We start from the raw sequence: 21915 nt of genomic DNA on the forward strand, positions 1-21915 counted from the left end.
CTCAGGTAAGAATCGTGGGCGAGTGGGCTGGCTCTGACTGCACAGCCCCGGAAAAGACAGTTTCCCACAAGGGAGACCCACCCTAATGTGAGTGGCACCTTCTTCTAGCTGTAGCCCAGACATGAATAAGTCCACTTTGTGCTGTTGACTGCCCTGCTTGTGAGTCCATCTGTCTGACTGCCACCATACTTCACAGATGCCAGAACCTAGATTCTTTAGCCTTCCAGTGTGAAATCCTCCATGGACATGCTGGGAATGCTGGGACATCCAGGGTTGAATGCTTACCGGGTTTCCAGTGTGAAGACAGCCCTTATTAGATTACTCAGAACATACCATGCAGGCTAATATAATGAATACCTTTTTGATGTATCTTCATTCTAACACACTACAATTCAATATGCTAATATACACTGAGGACTAATGGTAGGAAAATATTATGTTTTCCTAAATTAACCCATTATATTTCTCTAAAAACATTAAAAAAACACCTTGGTATGTATCATAAAAAATAGTGCAGTTTGTAACGTACAAGTCTTGAATCTGTGCCGAGGTATTTCAAGTAGCGTTTGTTGGCTTGTGTTTGTGGCATGATGGATGGCATGCACCATGGAAAGTGTACGTACTGAATGTTCAGAACCACGGCAGAAACACCTGGACTCAGTGTGGGGTTCCCGTTTAAGTTTCCATTACTGTGCTTTCAGATATTCTCTAGTGCCAAGAATGTCATGACCCCCAGAGTTAGTCACCCAATTGTAGCCACAACTCAGGTTTCCCAATCCGACTATGGTACTCTCCGGACATAGGTCACTTAAAATCAGAACCCGAGATTTTTTTCCCTTTCGAAATCATCCCCCAGGACACAAAGTATACTCCCCATTTCACCTGTCCTCATCAGGTGGAACCCTCGTGGAGTGAGTCAGTTAAACCCGTTGCGAAAACTGCCTTCCGTACAGAAAAGTCACCCCTAGGAAAACACCTCCTGTGGGATGTGTCACAGGATCCCAGAAGCTGATGCACACGTGTGACACCAGACAAGAGGCAGGAGAACGCCTCTACGCTATCCTGACAGGCAGCGTCAAGTCCGTGAGCTCAGGTTGAATTCCTCTTTATTTACGATTATAGTAACCTCTCCCTGCAAGCCTTGCAACTCAAGGTGAAAACCCGGGGGGGGAGGGAGGAGTAGAAGCTCCACTCATGTCACCTTTTTTTTAATGGGGAAAGAGTGTCTATTTGGAATTAGCCAGCTGGACTCAGTTTAAATGATCCCAATTTTGTTGGCAACATCCAGAGCATCATCAGGAGCCAACCCCACATTAGCCTTCTGCTCTCCATGGGGCCTAATGAGGGTGTTGACTTTGGCCACCTCAATGTCATAGAGTTTCTTCACAGCCTGTGTGATCTCGTGATTCTTGGCCTTGACATCCACAATGAGCACAAGTGTGTTGTTGTCTTCTATCTATCTTCTTCATGGCTGACTCAGTGGTCAGGGGGGATTTGATGACGGCATAGTGGTCAGGCTTGGGGGCTCTTTCCACAGTATTTGGGCTGCCTCTGGAGGTGCAGGGTCTTGGGCTGCTGGAAGGTGGGTGAGGTGCGGATCTTCTTTTTGTGGCTGTGGACGCCTCTCGGCATCGTCTTCTTGGTTTTCAAGGCCTTCGCTTTGGCTTCGGCTTTGGGAGGGCCAGGGGCTTCCTTTTTCGCTTTCGGCGCCCTCTTGGTGAAATGGATTTCCTCCATTTGACTGTGACTCCTGGGACACGCCATCGCTTCCGTGAGACTCGTGGACGGTTCCTGCCAGCATACAGGAAGCAGGATGGTGGAGAACCATTCCTAGGAATGAAAGGGGATGCAGACATCGTCTGTGGGGTGCCATGAAATGTGGCTTCTCGCAGCATGAAGCTATCCAACTAAGCATCAACGAGGCTTTCTCATCTGACTCCCAAGTGAGACAGCCATCAGTAGGGAGTCCCACTAGGCTCCCAGACTTGAACTCTGGAACTGACGGGTAGTGACTAGGGGCAGAGCGACTGAACCTGACTGATGTCCGCAGGGGAAAACTGTGTGCCCGTCACACAGAGCTGCTTCTCCCTCTCCCTGACTGCTCCTCACAAATAATGACTAAAGCACAGGGTGGTATGAGGGACTTAACTCAGCTGCTCAAAGCCCAGGCAAACAAGGGTGAAGCCATGATTGTTTGTTTGGTGCTTTTTGTTTTTATAATAATTTTTTTATTTAACTTTTTACACGTTACTCCCAGCTCCCTCTCCCTGCCCTTCTCCCACTCCCTCCCAATACCCCCAACACCAACATGTCACTCTATCCCCCTCTGATCCCCAGGGAGGGTAAGGGCTTCCATGGGGCACTTTCAAAGTCTGTTATATAGACCTAGGCCCTCCCCCATGTGTCCAGGCTGAGAGAGCCTCCCTCCAAATGGAGTGGCCTCCCAAAGTCCATTTGTGTGTCAAGCATAAATACTGATCTACTATCTGAGGCCCCATAGGTTGTTGAGAAGCCATGTTTTTTAAAGGCATAAATCTGACTGAAGAAAGCAGCTATTTTAAGGGATGGAAATCGGGACATATAATGGTACATCTCCACATCCCACGGAAAGCCACACTGGAAACTGGCAGAGAAGAATGGAGAAGCACCTGGCTCTTTCCCAGTCCAGGACACTCAGAAATCAGCAGTGAAGTTGACAAAGGACATAGAGAACATTCAGGAAATGCACCAATTGCCCCACTCATCTCCAAAACGTTGATAATACACCATAAGGTCTGCAACGTTGAGGGGAAAGACATTTTCACGTGTTGCTGATGGCTGGAAGGGACTGGCGTCATGACAGGGTTCGGTGGGAGAGGGGAATCAAGCTAACCAAACACCACCAGGGATCCATTTGCCAGACTGCCTACCTGGAATCCCAGCACTCAAGAGGATGAGGCAGGATTGTAAGTTCAAAGCCAGCCTGAACTACACAGTGAGAGACCTGCCCAGGAAGAAGGGAAGGAAGAATGGGGAGGAAGGGAGTCAGGAGGGAGGGGAAAGAAACCGAGACAGAGGAAGAAAGGAGTCTGTCTTCCTCTCTGGCAAACTCTTTCAGAAATTCACCAAACTATAGACCAGAAAAGCAGAGAGGAACGTGAAGGACATTGCCCACTACAGTCCTCCAGCTAGGGCACTTGACAAACAGTCTCCACGGCACAGGAGGTGGCTACACGGGTACACACGTATGGACTCCACTCTGCTACGGAGCACGTCCCAGATACAGGAAGCTGAAGTAAAGCAGCAAGGAGGAGTGTGTCTGGTGTGCTCCATTATCTAAGGCCACTAGAGCAATCTAGACTTGCTTATTTTTAATAGAATAAGTGACATGCTTACAGTATATTCTTTTTTATTTAATTTTTTGAAACACTCTTATTTACATATCCATCCCCATTCCCTTGCTCTCCCATCCTTCCATGCTTCCCACCTACCACCCACTCCCCAGGGATAGTGAGACCCTCCACAGGGGATCATCAAAGTCCATCACATCATTTGGGGGAGGGCCCAGGCCCTCCTTTCTATATCTGGGCTGCAATAGTAACCCTCCATAGGGAATGGGCTCCCTAAGTCCATTTGTGACCTAGGAATAAACCCTGGCTCCACTGTTAGAGGTTCCATAGGCTGCCCTAACCTCCTAGTTTATATACTGGTTTTGAAAATCTGATTTAGACACCATGTAAACAAAATTATAGAAAGAGATGGAATTTAAACAATGCTCACAAACTGGTGGTTAAAAAAAAAAGCCTACGCACCAGAAGCAAAATAATAAAAAAATAAATGAATATAAACAAGGCTGGGGCGTGTTCTAAGGCGAGAACTACAGTGGACCTGGAGTTGTTTTTCATGATCTCTTCGGTGGCTGGGGTGGGATGGTCACATCACTGCAGGACAAGTCGTAGTGTGCAGCCGGCTGGGCCAAACAAGCAAACATGAAAGCTCAGACCTCTGACAGAGTTGGAAGGACACTAATGAGATCAGGCTGTGTGCCTTGCTCCAAGTTATTCCATGTTGTGAGTAACGGTGTTTACCCACAATACCCTGCCCTTCATGGTTCCATTTTACAAGCAGCATTTGACTTCCACTTGAGAGTGGATGCAGACGCAGGATGTGCGCGTAGACACCTTCTGTCTGGCGTCATACCACCTGTAAGAGGCATACTGATAATTTACCTCGCCTGTTTTAATTTTCAATTGCTTTGACAAAATAACATGACCAAGGAAACAGGAAACTGTTTAATTGGGCTTACAGTTGCAGAGGGTTAGAATCCGAGATGTCACGGCAAAGTCATGTTAGAAACAGCTGGGAGGTCACATCTCGATCTACAACTAGGAGGCAGAGATGGATCACTGGGAATGGCTTGGGCTTTTGAAACCTCGACGCCTGCCCCCAGTGGAACGCCCCCTCCAGACAGTTCCCCTAACTCAGAATCAAGTATTCAAACATATGAGCCTATTCGGGCAATTCCCATTCAAACTACCACAGACACCACTTAACAAGCTAATTGGTTTGAGCATATGAGCACACTGGAGTACTAGGAAAACTAGGCCTGAGAATTAATTGAACACATAAAGGAAAGGGTGTAACATCCTCACCTAGACCACACAAAGAGAACACTTGTCACTGAGATGGATGGCAACAACCCCACCAACCCATCATGTGACTACCTAATGTGTACACCAGGGACTGACAGGGAACACTGGACTATCTCAGGGGCTTGGCTCAGCCCTCACTGTTAATGAAGCCTATTTGAATTGCCATCTGCTTACCTGTCTATTTGTCTGTGTAGACAGGTTCAGTATCAATCTTTCTGTGCCTGTTCTTTCAACTTAATAAAGATGAGCAGATACTCACGTGGAGTCACTGAGACAAGACAGAGACTAGAGTCATGCATTTCTGGGAGGTGGGAGCTGGGAGCAGGGAGCAGCAAGATTAGGTTCCAGAATGGAAAGAAGTCAGAGCCTAGCAATTTCAGAAATTTCCAGAGAAAAGATACTCAAGAAACATGAGCAATGGTGAGATAGACCCAGCCCAGTCTGTGAGGATGCCAGGCAACTTAGCAAGACATAAAGTGCCATTGATCAGGGGTCAGAACAGCCATTTCCCCAGCAAAGATCCGAGAACGGTGAGGTGTACGACGGCAAACATCAGGCAGTGTAAAAAGCCAAGGCACTGGGGGTTACCACCCACACCCAGAAGGGTGTATCAGGCAGAGTAAGCCAAATCAATCTACAGAGTAGCCAGCCCATATCCAGCAGCATGCATTGGGCAGTGTAAACCAAAGACAAGTGAGTTGCTACTCCATGCCCAACAACAAGCATTGAGAAGTATAAACCAAGGCCAAGTGAGTCACTGCTCCACACCCAACAGGATGCAGAATACACCAAAGGCTTGGAGCAACCACCCAGTCAGCAGGAAGCACTGGGAAGTGTAAACCAAAGTCACAGGGATCATCACCCATATCCATGAAGCATGCACACCCCAACATACATGTGGTGATGTTATGTGGAGGATGTGAAGTGAATGAGAGGAATACAAAACTTTGCAATCAGTGTGAAAGCAGTCTTGGGGACATGGTGTCCTGGACTCTACATCCCTCACCATCCGCTAGCTGAGGGGCAGGTGGCACAAATGCCTGGGCCTACGTGGATGACTGGATTCTAGCTGTTGAGCGCACTGGGAAGCATGTGCCCAGGTCTCCACTAGCCTTGCTCCTAGGGGGGGAAAAAACTTTGTCTTTTAAGACAGAACACCGGTTGTTTCAGATGTGCAATATTAAAATTGAAGTTTAATTTTTTATACATATATACTTGTGGTTTTTTTCTTATGTATGTGTCTGTATACCACATGTGTGCAGTTCCAGTATCTCCTGGAACTAGAGTTACAAGTGGCTAAGAGATACCCAATGGGGGTTCAGGGAAGCAAACTCAGACCTCTGGAAGAAATGCTCTTAACTGCTGAGCCATTTAAAAAGTTGACTGTAGCACATGTATTGAAAGATGAAAAGCTAATGTCCACATATAACAAAAACACACAACGCTTGTCTTTCTGGTTCTGGGTTACCTCGCTTGGGATGATTTTTTTTTTAATAGCTCCATCCACTTCCTTACAAATTTCATTTTTCTTAACAGGTGAATGATATTCCATTGTGTAAGTAGAAATTTGATCATCAGTTAGCTGATGGATATGTAGACTGTTTCTGATTTCTGGGACTTATGAATGGAGCAGCAGTGAACATGGATGAGCAAGTGTATCTGCAGTAGGATGTAGAATCCTTTGGGTGTACCTCAAGAGTGGTATAGGTGGATCTTGTGAGATCTATTTCTAGTTCCCTGAGGAACTGCCACACCAATTCCCATAGTGGCTGTACAAGTTTGCACTGCCACAAGCAATAGATGAGTGTTCCCCTTACTCTATCTACATCTAGCATGAGCTGTCACTTGTGTTTTTTTTTTTTTTTTTTTTTTGATCGTGGCCATTCTGACAAGTTTAAGATGAAATCTCAAAGCAGTTTGAGTTTACATTTCTGGTGGGTAAGAATGTTGAACATTGCCGGGCGTTGGTGGCACACGCCTTTAATCCCAGCACTCGGGAGGCAGAGGCAGGTGGATCTCTGTGAGTTCGAGGCCAGCCTGGTCTACAAAGTGAGTTCCAGGACAGCCTCCAAAGCCACAGAGAAACCCTGTCTCGAAAAAACCAAAAAAAAAAAAAAAAAGAATGTTGAACATTTCTTTAACTCTCAACTATTTGTTTCAACTTTTGAAAACTCTCTGCTTAGTTCTGCATGCCATTTTTAACTCGGTTATTTACTTGTTCAGTTTTCTTAGTTCTTTATATTCTCTAGAATTCCATTCCATCAGGTATATAATCAGTAAAGACCTTTTTCCCCACTCTAAGATTGTGTGTTGCTTTATTGAAAATGGCTGTGGTGAGACATCTCCCTAGGAAGGAAAATTGAATACAGTGCTATGGAGAGATAAAGAGGGAAACTAGCCTAGGTGGATTATATAGGAAGGGGGATAGGAGAGAATAGTAAAGGAGGGAATACAGAGGGAAAGCCAACACTACAGACGTTTGGAAAAATCATATGTAAATCTACTACCGCAAAAGTTTCCTAAGTACATATACAAAAGGAAGTTAAATGGAGTTAACCATATAATAGGGAGACAATGACCCAACTAGAAATCTTACGTTATCAATTAAAACCTCCAGTGCCAGGGAATGGTTACAGCTTGTTACATACTTGGCTAAAGAGGTCCCATGACTCTCAAAAATCAGAGGCCATTGCCAAGGAAGTGGACTGCTCTTCACAATCTTATAGAAAGGCCCTATTGAGGAAGACAGCACACCACTGAACACAGAGAAGTTGAGCTGGTGACCAGCTAGAAGGTTCACCCCGACTGACTAGCCTTCGTGGTTCTGGAAGGTACTGCGCACACTGCCGCAGGAGAGAGATAATCAGTCATCACTATCACACAGCTACAAACCTGGTGGCCTACAACAGTGACCTGCCTACAAGGTGGACTGGTGCAATAGGGGCACAGATGCTGTGGGAATAGCTTTTTGGCTGAATTTAAGGCCCACTCCATAAAATGGAGTCCATACCTGACACTGCTAAAAGTGGCCAAGAACCTGAGACGATATAGGTCATGGGCCAAGGAGAAAACCTACTATTATTCTGCTACCAGAATACAGCAAAAAGCTACTCCTAAAGACACACTGCTATAGTCGTGGCTCAGTGCTCTCTGTCCTCACCAGAGAAGCTTCTTTTGGTCATTGGAATTTAACAGAGACGCACAACTGGATAGTGTGCACAGTGAGAGACTTGGGAGCACTTAGTCCTACGTAGGATATCTTCACCAAACCCTTCCCCTCAAGGCTCAGGGATCTATGCTAAAGAGAAGGCAGAAACACTGTATGAGCCAGGGGTGGGGGGTGACTCCATGGAAAACTATTCTCCAGACATATATAGGACACACACAAACACACACACACACACACACACACACACACACGGAGAACAAATAAGACCTCAACAGTTTCAAGCCAGATGGGGTTCCGGCACTGAGAGAGGGAAGTAGATACAGGGTACCACCCCCAACCAAGAAGCTATCCACCATTAGTACCTGCTGGCAAAGGGACAATCTGTTGTCTCCAATGGAGTGTCATTGGGTGTGTCAACCACACTCCTAGGCAGGCCCAATGCCCACAAGTAGTTGGCAAAAAAATGAATTCAATTGTATTTTTATGATGTTTTTGTTTCATTTTGCTTTATTTTGACATTTTTCGCATTGTTGGTCTTTTGTTTGATTTTTGTGTGAGAAGGTGCTTCTTAGGGATTTTTGCTTTATTGAGAGAAAAGACTGTGCAAAAGGGGGAGCATAAAGTTGGGTGGGTAGGGATGTGGGGGGATCTGGAAGGAGTTGACAGAGAGGGAAAACAATCAATATACTTAGTGTGAAAAAAAACTTTAATTAAAAATAATAGAGGGGCTGGAGAGATGGCTCAGAGGTTAAGAGCACTGACTGCTCTTCCAGAGGTCCTGAGTTCAATTCCCAGCAACCACATGGTGGCTCACAACCATATGTAATGAGACCTGGTGCCCTCTTCTGGCCTGGAAGCAGACATGCAGACAGAATACTGTATACATAATAAATAATCTTTAAAAAAAAAAAAAACGTGACCAAATACGTATAACAAAAAATACCATTTAAAAAATAAGAAAAAAAGAGTAAGAAAAATAAGAAAAAAAGAGTAAGTTAAGAAACTATGCCATGTAAACAAGCCATTTAAACATTTTTTTACTTTTTTTGTTTTGTTTTTTTTTTACGAGAGAGTTTCTTTGTATTGTTTTGGAGGCTGTTGGTCCAGCCTGGCCTTGAACTCACAGAGATCCGCCTGCCTCTGCCTCCCGAGTGCTGGGATTAAAGGCGTGCGCCAATTTTAGTTATTCCCTCCAAAAACTGAGTTTTTCTTTCCACCAGCAGACGCCATCTTTTGCAATAGTTCTCTTTTTGAAGAACTCTGAAATTAATGAGTAAACACTCTGAAGATACTAAGAACACCTTCCCCCAAACGAAATCTGATCTTGACAAACTATATATTGCAGATTCCTACAGATGCTTTTCTTAGAATCTAAATACAAAACAATAATTCCAACCTACAAACAATTCCCATCTATCTACCCCATAGTAAAACTGTTCTGGAAAATGGTGGATATAACTTGATATCCTCTGGAATCAGAATTACTGTTTTACCTCAAAGTTCGTTTTTCATGTGTAAAACAAACTCCAACTAGGACAATCCTTTGATCTCTCTTTACTCACAGGCATATGGAGGCAGTAAAATGCTCAGCTTTTACACCTTCTACCCCTTCCTTTCATGGAAGTGGATAGAATTGTTTAATCAAATGTATACAGGACAGTCGACCCCGTACACACCCAGGCAAACCACTTACTGGTGTGGGAAAGGGACCATGGTGACAGAAATCCTACACACTTGATCCAAACTGCATTTTCCCCCTCTTCTTTAAATAGCACATTGTAAGGCAGCTACTTGGTTTTCACATGTAGGCACAGTCATTAAGTCTACTCAGGCTAAATGAAACAGTTACAGAATTAGAGGTAGCACTACTGCAGGAAACTTGGGAATATATCAAAATGTTCTTTTCTACAAGTTTACAAAATGACTGACCTTCTTCAAGCTAATTATGCTCTTGGTCACTTAAGCCCTCTTCTCTTAGCAAGAACAAGCAGCAGCTTTTCTTAGTACGTGAAGGAGTTTAAGAACAAACTTCTTAAGCTCAGATTTGGACTAAGAAACTGATACCTAAAATACCAGCATGTTCTTACTACGTTTTCACTTCATTTATTAAATTCTATAAATGCATCCATCAATCACATTCCTTTTAAATACTCTTGGCATTCAGTTAAGACTGTTGAAGTCCACTTTATTTTGTACTTTCATGTTTGCAAATAAAAGGTTAATATTATAAAGTATGTGCGAAACTCTATCATTTAACCTATTTCCCAACAAGACTTTTATACCACAATTTTATATAAAAGGATTACTCAAATTTCCCTTAAAAGTCCAAAGGGAGAAAATAATATCCTGTTTGAAAGCCTAATGCCATTGATGACTTCTCACAATAGAAAAAAATGGGACAATATGAGGAAAATATGAGCATTTCACATTGTCTCTTACACTACAAATTTATCAACCTGTCAGTGTGACTCCCTAAGAGCCTGAAGATGATCTGGCATAAACCAGGCCTGTAAGTAGAAGTCACAGTGATATTTGTATTAACATTTATATTTCTATTTTTCCAAGAATAGAGGCAATGTTGGATCACTCCATTTATCTCAAATCTTTAATCTAAGTATAATAGACTCAGAATATATTCAAATCTGGGATGTTCAGTTAAGCAACAACAGCATTAGCTAAGTTTTGTGTTTCACAAACATTTTCACATATTATTAAATGCTTAGTGGCCACAAGTTTAACAGTTTGTATTAACTGACATTAAACATAATTACTGTGCCACAAGTCCATCTACTGTCTTTGCTTTTTTTTTATCTTTATGTATTTTTTCATATGCCAAAGAGAAAACACCTGCACCAGATTTATTTAGGGATATATTAACCTATAAGGATATAACTCCATTTTTTTTTTTTTTTTTTTGGTTTTTTCGAGACAGGGTTTCTCTGTGGCTTTGGAGGCTGTCCTGGAACTCGCTCTGTAGACCAGGCTGGCCTCGAACTCACAGAGATCCACCTGCCTCTGCCTCCCGAGTGCTGGGATTAAAGGCGTGCGCCACCAACGCCCGGCATAACTCCATTTTTAAGGTTATTATTATTGACGTACTGAAAGAGAGAGAGAGAGAGAGAGAACTAGTAACCAACTTCTTCAGTTCAGTTAAAGGCCATGTCTTTTATTATTTTAAAGTCTTTGAAAGTATTAAAACCTTAAGAGAAACAAAAGGAGGACAAACAAAAACAAAGAGGGGAAGTCTTAAGAGGTTCGGTGGGGGAATAATCAACAGCTTCTCATTTACGTGGCCACCACCAAACACAAAACAAACCCCTTGTAACCTGTTCAGCTGTCTGAGGTCTTTGTGTATCTGCATTCCATCCAGAAGAGTTCCCCGAGCACACGAGCACCAACGGCTCTGTCCTCTTGTGGTAGTTGTTCTCGTCTCAATAATCTCAAAGCCAGCTTCCTGGAGAACCTCTCTCTCACTGACGGTCTCGGTCTGGCCATGCTGTCAAACGTGCCAGATTCCCTCACAGACCTTTAGGACGTGGTTTCCTGGTCTTCAGTAAGTTGCAAGACATGCTGTGTCATGATGTAAAGTCTTCTTATTCTGCAAATGGTCTTTTGGCAGCACACCACAGCTATGCTGTGTCATTAAAACGGGCAAGTTTCCTTAGTTTGCCAACTAACTAGTTTGCACATCTTTGTTCAATTTGCGGTAAGCTGACTGGAAGGCAAACTGGTTCGATTTCTCCAACAGTGTAACGCTGTGTGGTATCTCGATTCTCAGTTTGATCGGGTCATCTTCCAACTTTACCACCTGCTGAGGGCGTCTACTGTCACCACCAATGCAGCAATCTCGGCGCTCCCCACCCCAAGTTCAGGCCGTGCTACCCTGCTCGCCAGAGACTTCGCTGAGGGAAGGGTGCTAAGGGGGTGACAGAGGCTATGGAAGCCTAGCATTGTCCTGAGGCAGGGGACTCCTCTACCGCCGTGACGGTGCCATTGCTTCTCCACATGTGCAGACACAAACTTGTCGTCACGGACTATCCGTGGTTGCTGGATTACGTCACTGTCGCTTTAAAATTAGATTCTCTTTTCTCTTTCACATCATTACTCCATTATTTGTTACTGTTTTTGTTTTTCGAGACAGGGTTTCTCTGTGTAGCCCTGGCTGTTTCTGGAACTCACTTGGTAGACCAGGCTGGCCTTGAACTCACAGAGATTCCTCTGCCTCTGCCACTTGAGTGCTGGGGTTAAGGGTCAAGGGTTAAGGCATCACCACTGCCCAGCTATTAACTCTGTTATTTATACGGGCCCTGGACAAAGCCTCTGTGCTTACTCTTCTGTAATCGCCAGTACAGGAAAAGGCCTGTGCCTATCCCATAGACCTGCAGAGGGAAAACAGGCGACTGGGCATGTGCATCCATTGCACAACAGTCTTAGGACGTGACAATCGTTTCTGTGTGGCAGCCCACTCCTAGCACGCTTCCTCAATTCACTTCCATTCTGGCAGGTGTCTCTGAGCCTGACTTCTGCTCTGTCCCTGATTGTGTATGGCACACAAACAAGAAGTCTTCTCCGATCTGATAATGACCTTAATTGATGGGAGGAGGCTCCTGCCTTTGGAGGAGGGCTGCTGGGTTCAGACACAGAAGCCGAGCACCACACAGGTGCAATGGAGTAAGCAGACACTTCATACCAACATATTTGCGTATTTATTACAACTGTACAACAGCTGGCAGTAAATTGTCTTGGCAAAGTGACTTCTTTTCATCATTTGAACAAAGGTCCTGTATGGGCTAACGGTAGCCCTGCTGAAAGGCCAGAGAGAAATCTGTTCCAGCGAAATTTTCATAGCAAATAATAAATAATAGGTAAGTCAGATGCCAACAAAGTCAAAAGCTGACCAAGGCCACAGTTCCCATTCGCATTGCCAGGCTTTCTGGAGCAGAGTGCCAGCTGCTTGCCAGGCTTTCTCCCACTCATCTTTACCACTCTCCTCCTCTGCCAGCTGGCTAAAGGCACGGTGTGTACGGAAGAGCACCAGTACTGTACTGGCCTTCATCTTTGGGTAGCTACAGACTCAGGCCTCCAGGCTTAGTCTGACAAAAGAAGAAAAAGCAAGAAAGATATACACACATCTCACTCCCAGTGTCTGTCTTTCTATTTCTACACACCCAGAGACGGGGTTTTGTCATGAATTCAGAAATTCCCCCAAAGTTCTCATTGATGATTCATACAGGCACCTGAAACAAAAAGAGAGACACACATTCAGTTCCCCCAGATGAGCAGTGTAGAAATGGTTTGAGGGCAGACACACTTGAAAACAGCCTGTGATCTATGAGCCTCTGACCTACTGCAGAGCCCAGACTCTGGGGCCCTGGTAATAGCATCCTTGATAAGAAGCCAGGAAAAAAATTATACAGCACTCTTCTAGGAACCCAAGGTCAAGATGCCCCAGCTGACCAAGTTATCCCGGGTCTGTTAAACTGCTTGTTTGTGCAGGACCTCCTCCTGAAGCTGTGGAGGAAGATACCAGGACATGGGCTTTGCCTTTGAAAACCTTTTAGTCTATACACTTGGTGCTACACTGGGGTCCCAAAAAACTGAGTGTATTCCCAGCCTGCTAGAATAAAGACTTTCAACTGGCTATAGACTGAGTCTGAGTGGTCTTCTCTGGTGGGCACCCAACAATATCACCAAGGGCTTGGAATGAATCGGACACCCCAAGACAGACCTGCATTTATACCTGGGAAATACCTATGGCTTTCAGATAAAGCAAATTACCCAAAACAATGTCTCATTTGAAAATTGTGAATTGGGGTAAATGTTCTTTCTTTTCTATAGCAAAATTTCACACATGATGGTTTTCTTTTGTTTCCGAAAAGCATTTGTATTTCAAACAGAAACGTCTGTTTTAATCACTGTTCTATTGAGCCAACCAAACACCATAACCAAGGCAACTTATAAAAGAAAGAGTTTAATTTGGGGGTCACAGCTCCGGAGGATTAGAGTCCACAACAGGGACCATGGCAGCAGGCATGGCACTGGAGCAGCTGAGAGCTTACATATGAGGAGGCTAACTGGAAACGGTTTGGAACCACAAAGCCTGCCCCCAGTGACACACCTCCTTCAAGAAGGCCACACCTCCTAATCCTTCCCACACAGCTCCACCAGCTGGGGATCAAGCATTCAAACACATGAACTATGGGGGCCATGCCCATTCAAATGACGGTAGTCTCCATCCTTCCACTGCTGGCCTCGCTCTCATCAAGTGAATCAAGGAGCAGTCCCAAGCACACCCAGCTGTGTGTCGGCTGGAGCCCATCCCACATCTTTACCTTTCGAGGCTATCCTCTTCCAAAGTGATCTCCATAAACGTCTTCAGCTTCCTGTTCACGGTCTCTGCAACCTCCTTCAGCCGTGCATTTCTGTGTTTACCTGTAAGAAGATGGAGTCTGTTCTGTGTTGTGTTATTTTTCCCAAGGTAACCCTGGCTGACGGCAGGACAATTATCCCTTCCAAGGAGATGCTGTGAGAGCACACAAGATAATGCAATCACCAGACAGGCGTTACAACCAGCACAAATCGATTCGTGCACTGCTTACGTTACTGGCAGATACTCAGCACCCACATCCCTGCCCACATCCCAGTGAGGCATGCCCCTTGCTCTGCAGAGCACGGGTGCTCTGTGCCTCTAAGTCAGGGGGAGTCACTCAGACAAGCCTTTACAGTGCCCACACTGAGCCTAACAACCTTTTAAAGACATCACAGACTGAGCACCCTCACACAGAAATCTGTCATTTGCAACATTCGAAAATTCACAACTTCTGTGTTTCAGATTTTGAAGTATTTCAAATTTTAAGTTTTCCATTCAGGGATTCTGGATCAATGTGTTTCATGTAAATAATGTAAAACCTATGAGCTCTCAAATCTGAAAGAATTCTTGTCCTGAACCTATGGGTGAGAGACACCATTACCGCCTGGCTATGTCACTAGGACTTAACCAAAAATGTGGACACTTGAATATAGTCAGTCTACAAGGATGCCACTACACTTCACACTGAGCTGAGACCCTGCTAGTATCGTCAATTATCTTCCAGAGCCACTTTCAAAGGTTAAGCACTCCAGAGGCATGAAGCCAGCATGCCCACTGTCTAAAAACATCAATTTTAGAATTATTTGTGATACTGAATCTCGATAGTGTTGACCAAACTCCTCAGTCTGAGTGAGAACTACTCTTGCCTGAGCTCCCTGAGCAGCCGGGCCTACAAGGCCTGTGCTATGGGGTTCACCCAGATTTTTAAACATAAGTAACTCAGGGGAAATCAATAGAAATTCACTTCTGAGGTGGGCCTAGTGTTCTAGATCTGTAACCCCAGCAACTACCAAGGTCAAGGCAGGAAAACCCCAAGTTCAAGGCCCAACTGGGTTGCAGAGTGAGTTCAAGGCCAGCCTAGGTAAGTTAGTCAGACCCTGTCTCAAAATTGAAAAAGGAACTGGTGACATAGTTCAGTGATAGATCACTTATCTAGCCTGTACAAGGTGGGTGGGTGGGCGGGAGGGAGGGAGGGAAGGAGGAAGGGAGCTAGCAACCCAGTTCTCAAGTACAGACAGTGACATTTACATGCACCCCACAGTGAAAGTGAAAGTTGGAACAGAGCTATGATGCAGAGCAGGTAAGCTCATGCAAAGATGACCTGCACGGTGTTCAGAGGACACTGGGGAATAAGGGTGAAAAGGCTATGGAAAGCCTTTCCCGTCCTGGCAGAGAGGGTGAAACAGCCCAAATTCCCAAACATCTCTAACACTAGCAGCAAACAAGGACATGATCAGTAATGCACCAGATGAAGGAGAGAAAATGTAACCAACCTTTGTTAATAACCAAAATAATATGCAGAACAGCTGTGAGGCACACGATGCCTTCAATATCACCGGAGGTTACACATGCCTTTAGTTCATCCAAAAATGACCTGCGAAATCAGCAAACATCTGAAATTACTCCACATCCCTATACTTACAAAAAAATAAGCATAGGCAAGGTTTACCCACAATCAATGGAGACTCAACATATTGGGGATGCCAGGACCTTGGGACAGCCACACAGGATTGCAGGAGGTATTGCACTGAGCCAGCCTGCACCTACTAGACAAACTGTATGTGGGGTTATCCAAGTCCTTTGGAGCCCAGTGGATCTTAAATGAATTTGGTTGCATCAGATACTGAGCTACAAGATCTGGAGCTACACTGACCGATTTTGGTTCTACTTAAGTGTTATTGTTTTTATGCCTTGCCTCTTTCCTCTTGTAATAACAAAAGGACATAACTTATTTTTTGTTTTGTTTTGTTTTTCAGGAGCCCACATTTAAAGAAATATATTCTTTTTAAAGAAAGAAACAGGACTTTCAAAGTGTTGAAAATTTTAAGGACCACAGGACTTTTGATGTTACAATGGGACTTTTACAGTTATACTATGTTTCATGTTGTGATATTAACATGATATCTTGGGAGCCAGGCGGTGGTGGCGCACGCCTTTAATCTCAGCACTTGGGAGGCAGAGGCAGGCGGATCTCTGTGAGTTCGAGGCCGGGCTGGACCGATAGCCTCCAAAACAATACAGAGAAACCCTGTCTCGTAAAAAAAAAAAAACATGATATCTTGGGGATCAACAACAAAGGAAAGGCCATGATTTAATAGTGATATGTGTGTATGTCAAGCTGACAACGGGTCAATTTTGCTACTGAGTTTTTGTCAACACACACACTGGAGTCATCTGGGAAGACAGGACCTTAACTGAGAAAATACCTCCATCAGACTGACCGGTGAGCTTGTGTACAGTATGCTTTCTTGATTAAGATTGAGGTTGGAGGGCTAAGTCAATGTGAGTGGTACCACCCTTGGGCAGGAGGTCCTGAGTTGTATAAGAAAGCAAGCTGAGCAAGTCACAGAGAACAAATCAGAAAGCAGTGTTTCTGAATGGGCTCTGCTTCCCACCCTGCCTTGGCCTTTCTCCATGATCGAATATATGTAAAAACCAAGTGAACCCTTTCCTCCTCAAGTTGATTTTGGTTAGTGTCTTATCAAAGCAACCGAGAAGAAAACTGGAACACACAGTCAGAAGTATTTTTGTACACACAAATTTTTCCCCCGTCTAGCAGAATTTAGTTGTGATAAACATAGCTGAAAAACTGTTTAAATGGATATGACAGTTTATAGAAAGTAATGGTTCTTTATGAAAGTCTAATGTAAGCACTTTCCATCACTCATAAAACATAGAAAAACTCTATGGAATGTTTTTCTTAAGGAGTAAAAATACCTTTGAAAACCTGAGAGTAGTAGATCATAAGGCACTGACTGAGGAAAAAAAAATACAGATCAGGTTGTACCAAGATCAGAGAGAGAAGGCAATTACCTGACCACATCCAAAGACTTCATTATTATTCCCAGTAAACACCTTGAAAATGGAGGAAGGTCAGCGAGACACTGTGGTGTGGTCAGCTCTTCTGTGTCAGACACCTAGGAAAGTTTCATCAGTACATTATAAATAGTCCACACTGACAGCTTGGTTCACATGGATCTGGGTTCTCTTCTATCTGGCCAAAACATTCCAGAAATTCAAAGGAACAAGCCTGATTCACTACAGTTAATTACGAATGTGGCATTATTTTGCACAGGAACATTTTACTCAGTGAAACATAATGAAGGACATTATCACCTAGCAAGCCTTTTATCAAAGGGCCTTTATTTAGCTTGATAACATCTATAAATCATACACTTTTATGGTAAGCCAATTTAATCAGTTCTCAGCCAAGATTAGACTCTCAGTCTTAGAATACTGGTCTAAAGCAGCAGTTCTCTCTATCCCTTTGGGGATTCAAGCAACCCTTTCAGAGGGGTCACCTAAGACCACTGGAAAAACACATTTGCATTATAACTTATAACAGCAGCTAAACTGCAGTTATGAACTACTAGTGAAAATAATTTCATGGTTGGGGGACACCATACCATGAGGAACTATATTAAAGAGTCACTCCCTGTTAAGAAGGTTGAGAACCACTGCTCTAGAGAAACCAGGTGGACCACAGAAAAAGATGAAACAGAACAGTAAAATCCAGGCATGGTGGGTGGTTCATGTGTGTGATCTCAGCACTGTGGAGGCTGAGGTAGGGGCTTGTCATGAGTTCCAAGCCAGGATGAGCTTTGAGTCCCCGTCTCAAGACCAAGCACATCAGTAGCTTCAACATCAGATGAACTATAAGCACTCCCCAAAAGAGGAAGACACCGTCACACTGGAGGGACCCGTGTGACACACTTACAACACCTTAGCTGTAAAGACAGGTCAGCAGAAAAAGCTCAAAGCAAAGCCACCCCCCCCACACACACACACTCGAAGCTTAAGGGAGGCAGGCTGGCTGAAAAGCTAACAATGTAGGCGTCGTGAAGCATTATGGAAAACAGGTATTCCTAACAGGACGCTCAGAAATAAGACCTCAAAAGGAGACAGTAATCTTAAATGTGTATGCGACCAACGAAGGGAGAGCCGACAGGAAGCATGGACAAAGAACAATTTGCAGTGAAGAACACAGACTGGGAGAAGACGGGTCAGGCGCCAGCACGCTTTTGCAGAGTCAGAGCAACACAACAGAAAGGGACACACAGGGCCTCAGCTCAGTCACACTGCTCCGCTTACTGCGAGGCACAGGGTAGGACAGGGCACACGAGCAAAATGTGCTGTGACACGCACGCTTTATAACGTCAGCTAAACAGCCTTCTGAAGTTAAGGTCTAATCGATTACTAGGTTTATGCTGTATGTCACCTAGAAATTACTTTCTTTGCTTTTTGTTTTTTGTTTTTTGTTTTTTTTTTTTGGTTTTTCGAGACAGGGTTTCTCTGTGGCTTTGGAGGCTGTCCCGGAACTCACTTTGTAGACCAGGCTGGCCTCGAACTCATAGAGATCCGCCTGCCTCTGCCTCCCAAGTGCTGGGATTGAAGGCGTGCGCCACCAACGCCCGGCTAGAAATTACTTTCTTAAACCGAACAATTTCTCTTCACACTTTGAAGGACAGCCATAAATACTAATTAATATTTCAGAATTTAATAAACATATATTTGGTTCTATCTATGTATCTATCTATGTATCTATCTATCTATGTATCTATCTATCTATCTATCTATCTATGTATCTATCTATCTATCTATCTATCTATCTATCTATCTATCTATCTATCTATCTATCTATGTACCTATGTACCTATCTATGTATCTAACTATCTATTTTAATTTTCAAGACAGGGTTTTTCTGTGTAGCTTTGTAGACCGGGCTGACCTCAAACTCACAGAGATCCACCTACCTCCCTGTGCCCCCAGTTTTTTGTCATGTTATATTACAAAGTTTGTAATAATTAAAGTAGTTTCTCAGACAGCACTTGTCTTGCGGTGGACCCAGGTTCAGCTCCCAGCACCCACCTGGTAGCTCAAAATCATCTGTTAACTCCAGTTCCAGGAAATCCGGTACCCACTTTTGACCTCCACAGGCACCAGGCGCATGCACACGTGAGCACGGACGGACACACACACACACACACACACACACACACACACACACACACACACACACACACACAGGCAAACACTCATCACACAAAAACAAAGTAATAAGCACAGCTGACATTCTGGCAGCAAGGGGCAGTGTATCTGACAGCGACATGATACCCAGTGTGCCGGTGTTGGTGTCAGCATAACCAGGGTGTGGCGCAGTGAGAATTTGTGCCTTCTTCTCAGACTGCCCGTGGTTAAGCTGTACATGACACGCAAGGCAGTGACAGTCCATCTTTTTATTCTGAGTAAACCCATGGCTACTTCTCCCCTCACGTCACTACCCGTGTCCACATGGGACATCTTGGAGCTGAAGAGGAGGAAGAGCAAGCACCCTCCATGCTCTCCACCACACAGCGTCACTTTCTGTGTTGGCTTAGACGATCACTGATCAGATCAACCTTTAACCAATCAGACTGAGTCTGTGTCAATGAGAGCCTTCCATTCGTCTTTGGCTGTGACAGGAAAGAGATGACGAAACTCAAGTTTCTGGAGTTGGGGGGTGGCTCGGCTGCTAAGGGACCTTTCTACTCTGCTAAAGGACCCAGGTTCAGTTCCCAGAATCCACAAAGCTGCTGACAACAGCCCGTGAGTCCAGCTGTATTCAGCAGTAGAGAACCTAACACCCTCTTCTGGCTTCTGTGGGCACCAACCACGCATGTGGTGCACAGAAGCACGCATAAGTAAGACACTCCTATGTAATAAGTGAATCTTTAGAAACTCACGCTCAGGCATGCAGAGACATGACCCACCGTACACCAATTCAGTCTAGAAGACAGAGACATGACCCACCATACCCCAATTCAGTCTAGAAGACAGAGACATGACCCACCATACCCCAATTCAGTCTAGAAGACAAAAATATGACCCACCATACCCCAATTCAGTCTAGAAGACAGAGACATGACCCACCATACCCCAATTCAGTCTAGAAGACAGAGACATGACCCACCATACCCCAATTCAGTCTAGAAGACAGAGACATGACCCACCATACTCCAATTCAGTCTAGAAGACAAAAATATGACCCACTGTACACCAATTCAGTCTAGAAGACAGAGACATGACCCGCCATACCCCAATTCAGTCTAGAAGACAGAGACATGACCAACCATACCCTAATTCCATCTAGAGCAGCCCCGCACTGTTTGCCCAGCCATCCCTGATTTCTCCCCCAGCAAAGAATCCTGCCACTATCAGTTCACTCAAAACTCTTAGAGCCCACCAACACATCCATTTCAGTCAGGAATAGCACATCCTTAGCTTATGCTCCACAGTTGCCCCACGGCTCTAGACATGAACGGCAAAGTACTGAAACTGGCCAACGGTCCTCGCCAGACGCTGCACACACACTGTCAGCAGACACAGCGTCGGGGACAGTCGGGACCATGACAGTTTCAGAATCAACAGTCCTCACCTTCCGCAGCTGGTGACTTATCTCAACCACGGGCGCAGCGATCAGAGTAGAAAGGACACCATGGTGGACTGCAGTGTCCTTGTACCACAACTGGATGGTGCTGATAAATTCATGGAGGGGGGTCTGGACAGAATGAAAGAGCTACAAGAAATCACATTAGTCAGTCAGTGTGACTAAGATTCAGTTTTTTCATTTTTTTTTTTTTTTGCAAAATGAATTTGTTGTTTTTACTTAGTAATTAGAATTTTCAGAGATAAATATCAATAAATACAAACTGAAAAGTGAGTATTTCTGGGTACAGTGGTGGACACATGGAATCCTAACTCTCAGAAAGCTGAAGGAAGGAAAATATAGCTTTGTTTTCTATTAAATGCTTTAACATGATTATCTAAAACCAATCTATTTTAAAAATCCAGCACTTGTAATTGAGAAATAAAAGGACTCAGTTTTTAAAAAACAAGCACCAGGTGTGGTGGCTCATACCTGTGTCTAAGACTGCCCCAGGCTAAGTAAGGAGGACTGATGGTAAGTTTGAGGCCAGCCTGGGCTACATTGGTGAGTTCCAGGCCACCCTGAGTTCCAGAGTGAGTTCTTGCCTCAAGAAATTAAATAAATGAATGAATGAATGACATGACTGCTAGGCATGGAGGCACCTTGGGAGCAGAGGCAGGCCGATTTCTGTGAGTACAAGGCCAGCCTAGTCTATACAGCAGGTTCAAGGACTATCAGAGCTCCAGAATGAAGCTGTCTCAACAACAACAACAAAAATCAATGAAATAAAAACAATAGAAGTATCAATAGTAAGGAGGGGTGGAGGAAGGAAGGACAGGCAACTAACAACATTCAAGTAAAAGCATCAGCTCAGGCAGTGTTTGAGTGGCACAACTCAACCTAGGATGGAAGACATGTCAGAGAGTCTAAAACTGGGCAAAACTACATGAACGCATCACAGACACTTGAAACAACTAAAAGTTAAGCTAGGAAAAAATGGTGTCAGCAATGTTCAAGCATTTCCATCAGCTAAGTCTAGAATAAACCTGAGAATCTTTGGTATTTCATAAACAGCCTCCCATTTAAACATTTTTAAATTAAAACAGTAACAGTTCACTAA

General features: G+C 44.3%; 1 protein-coding gene and 1 pseudogene across 4 annotated transcripts in view; both read right to left on the reverse strand.

Annotated features, from left to right (window-relative positions):
* Positions 1–1175: 1175 nt before the first annotated feature.
* On the reverse strand, positions 1176–1764 carry LOC101843437 (annotated as a pseudogene).
* Positions 1695–21915, reverse strand: part of Ncapg2 (non-SMC condensin II complex subunit G2) — a 58248-nt gene continuing 38027 nt past the window's right edge. For 3 of the 4 annotated variants that reach the window (XM_005084459.4, XM_021235543.2, XM_040742319.1), the window contains 5 exons: positions 20805–20945; positions 17204–17307; positions 15664–15764; positions 14133–14232; positions 10946–13037 (listed from right to left, as the gene is read on the reverse strand). In XM_005084459.4, the coding sequence (XP_005084516.1) occupies positions 12986–13037; positions 14133–14232; positions 15664–15764; positions 17204–17307; positions 20805–20945 (498 nt within the window). In that variant the 3' untranslated portion in view covers positions 10946–12985. Of the gene's footprint in view, positions 1831–10945; positions 13038–14132; positions 14233–15663; positions 15765–17203; positions 17308–20804; positions 20946–21915 lie in introns of those variants that run through there. The other variant, XM_040742320.1, reaches the window with a different exon arrangement.

Source organism: Mesocricetus auratus, unplaced genomic scaffold (assembly GCF_017639785.1).
Source record: "Mesocricetus auratus isolate SY011 unplaced genomic scaffold, BCM_Maur_2.0 Super-Scaffold_15014, whole genome shotgun sequence".
Classification (NCBI taxonomy): Eukaryota; Metazoa; Chordata; class Mammalia; order Rodentia; family Cricetidae; genus Mesocricetus; species Mesocricetus auratus.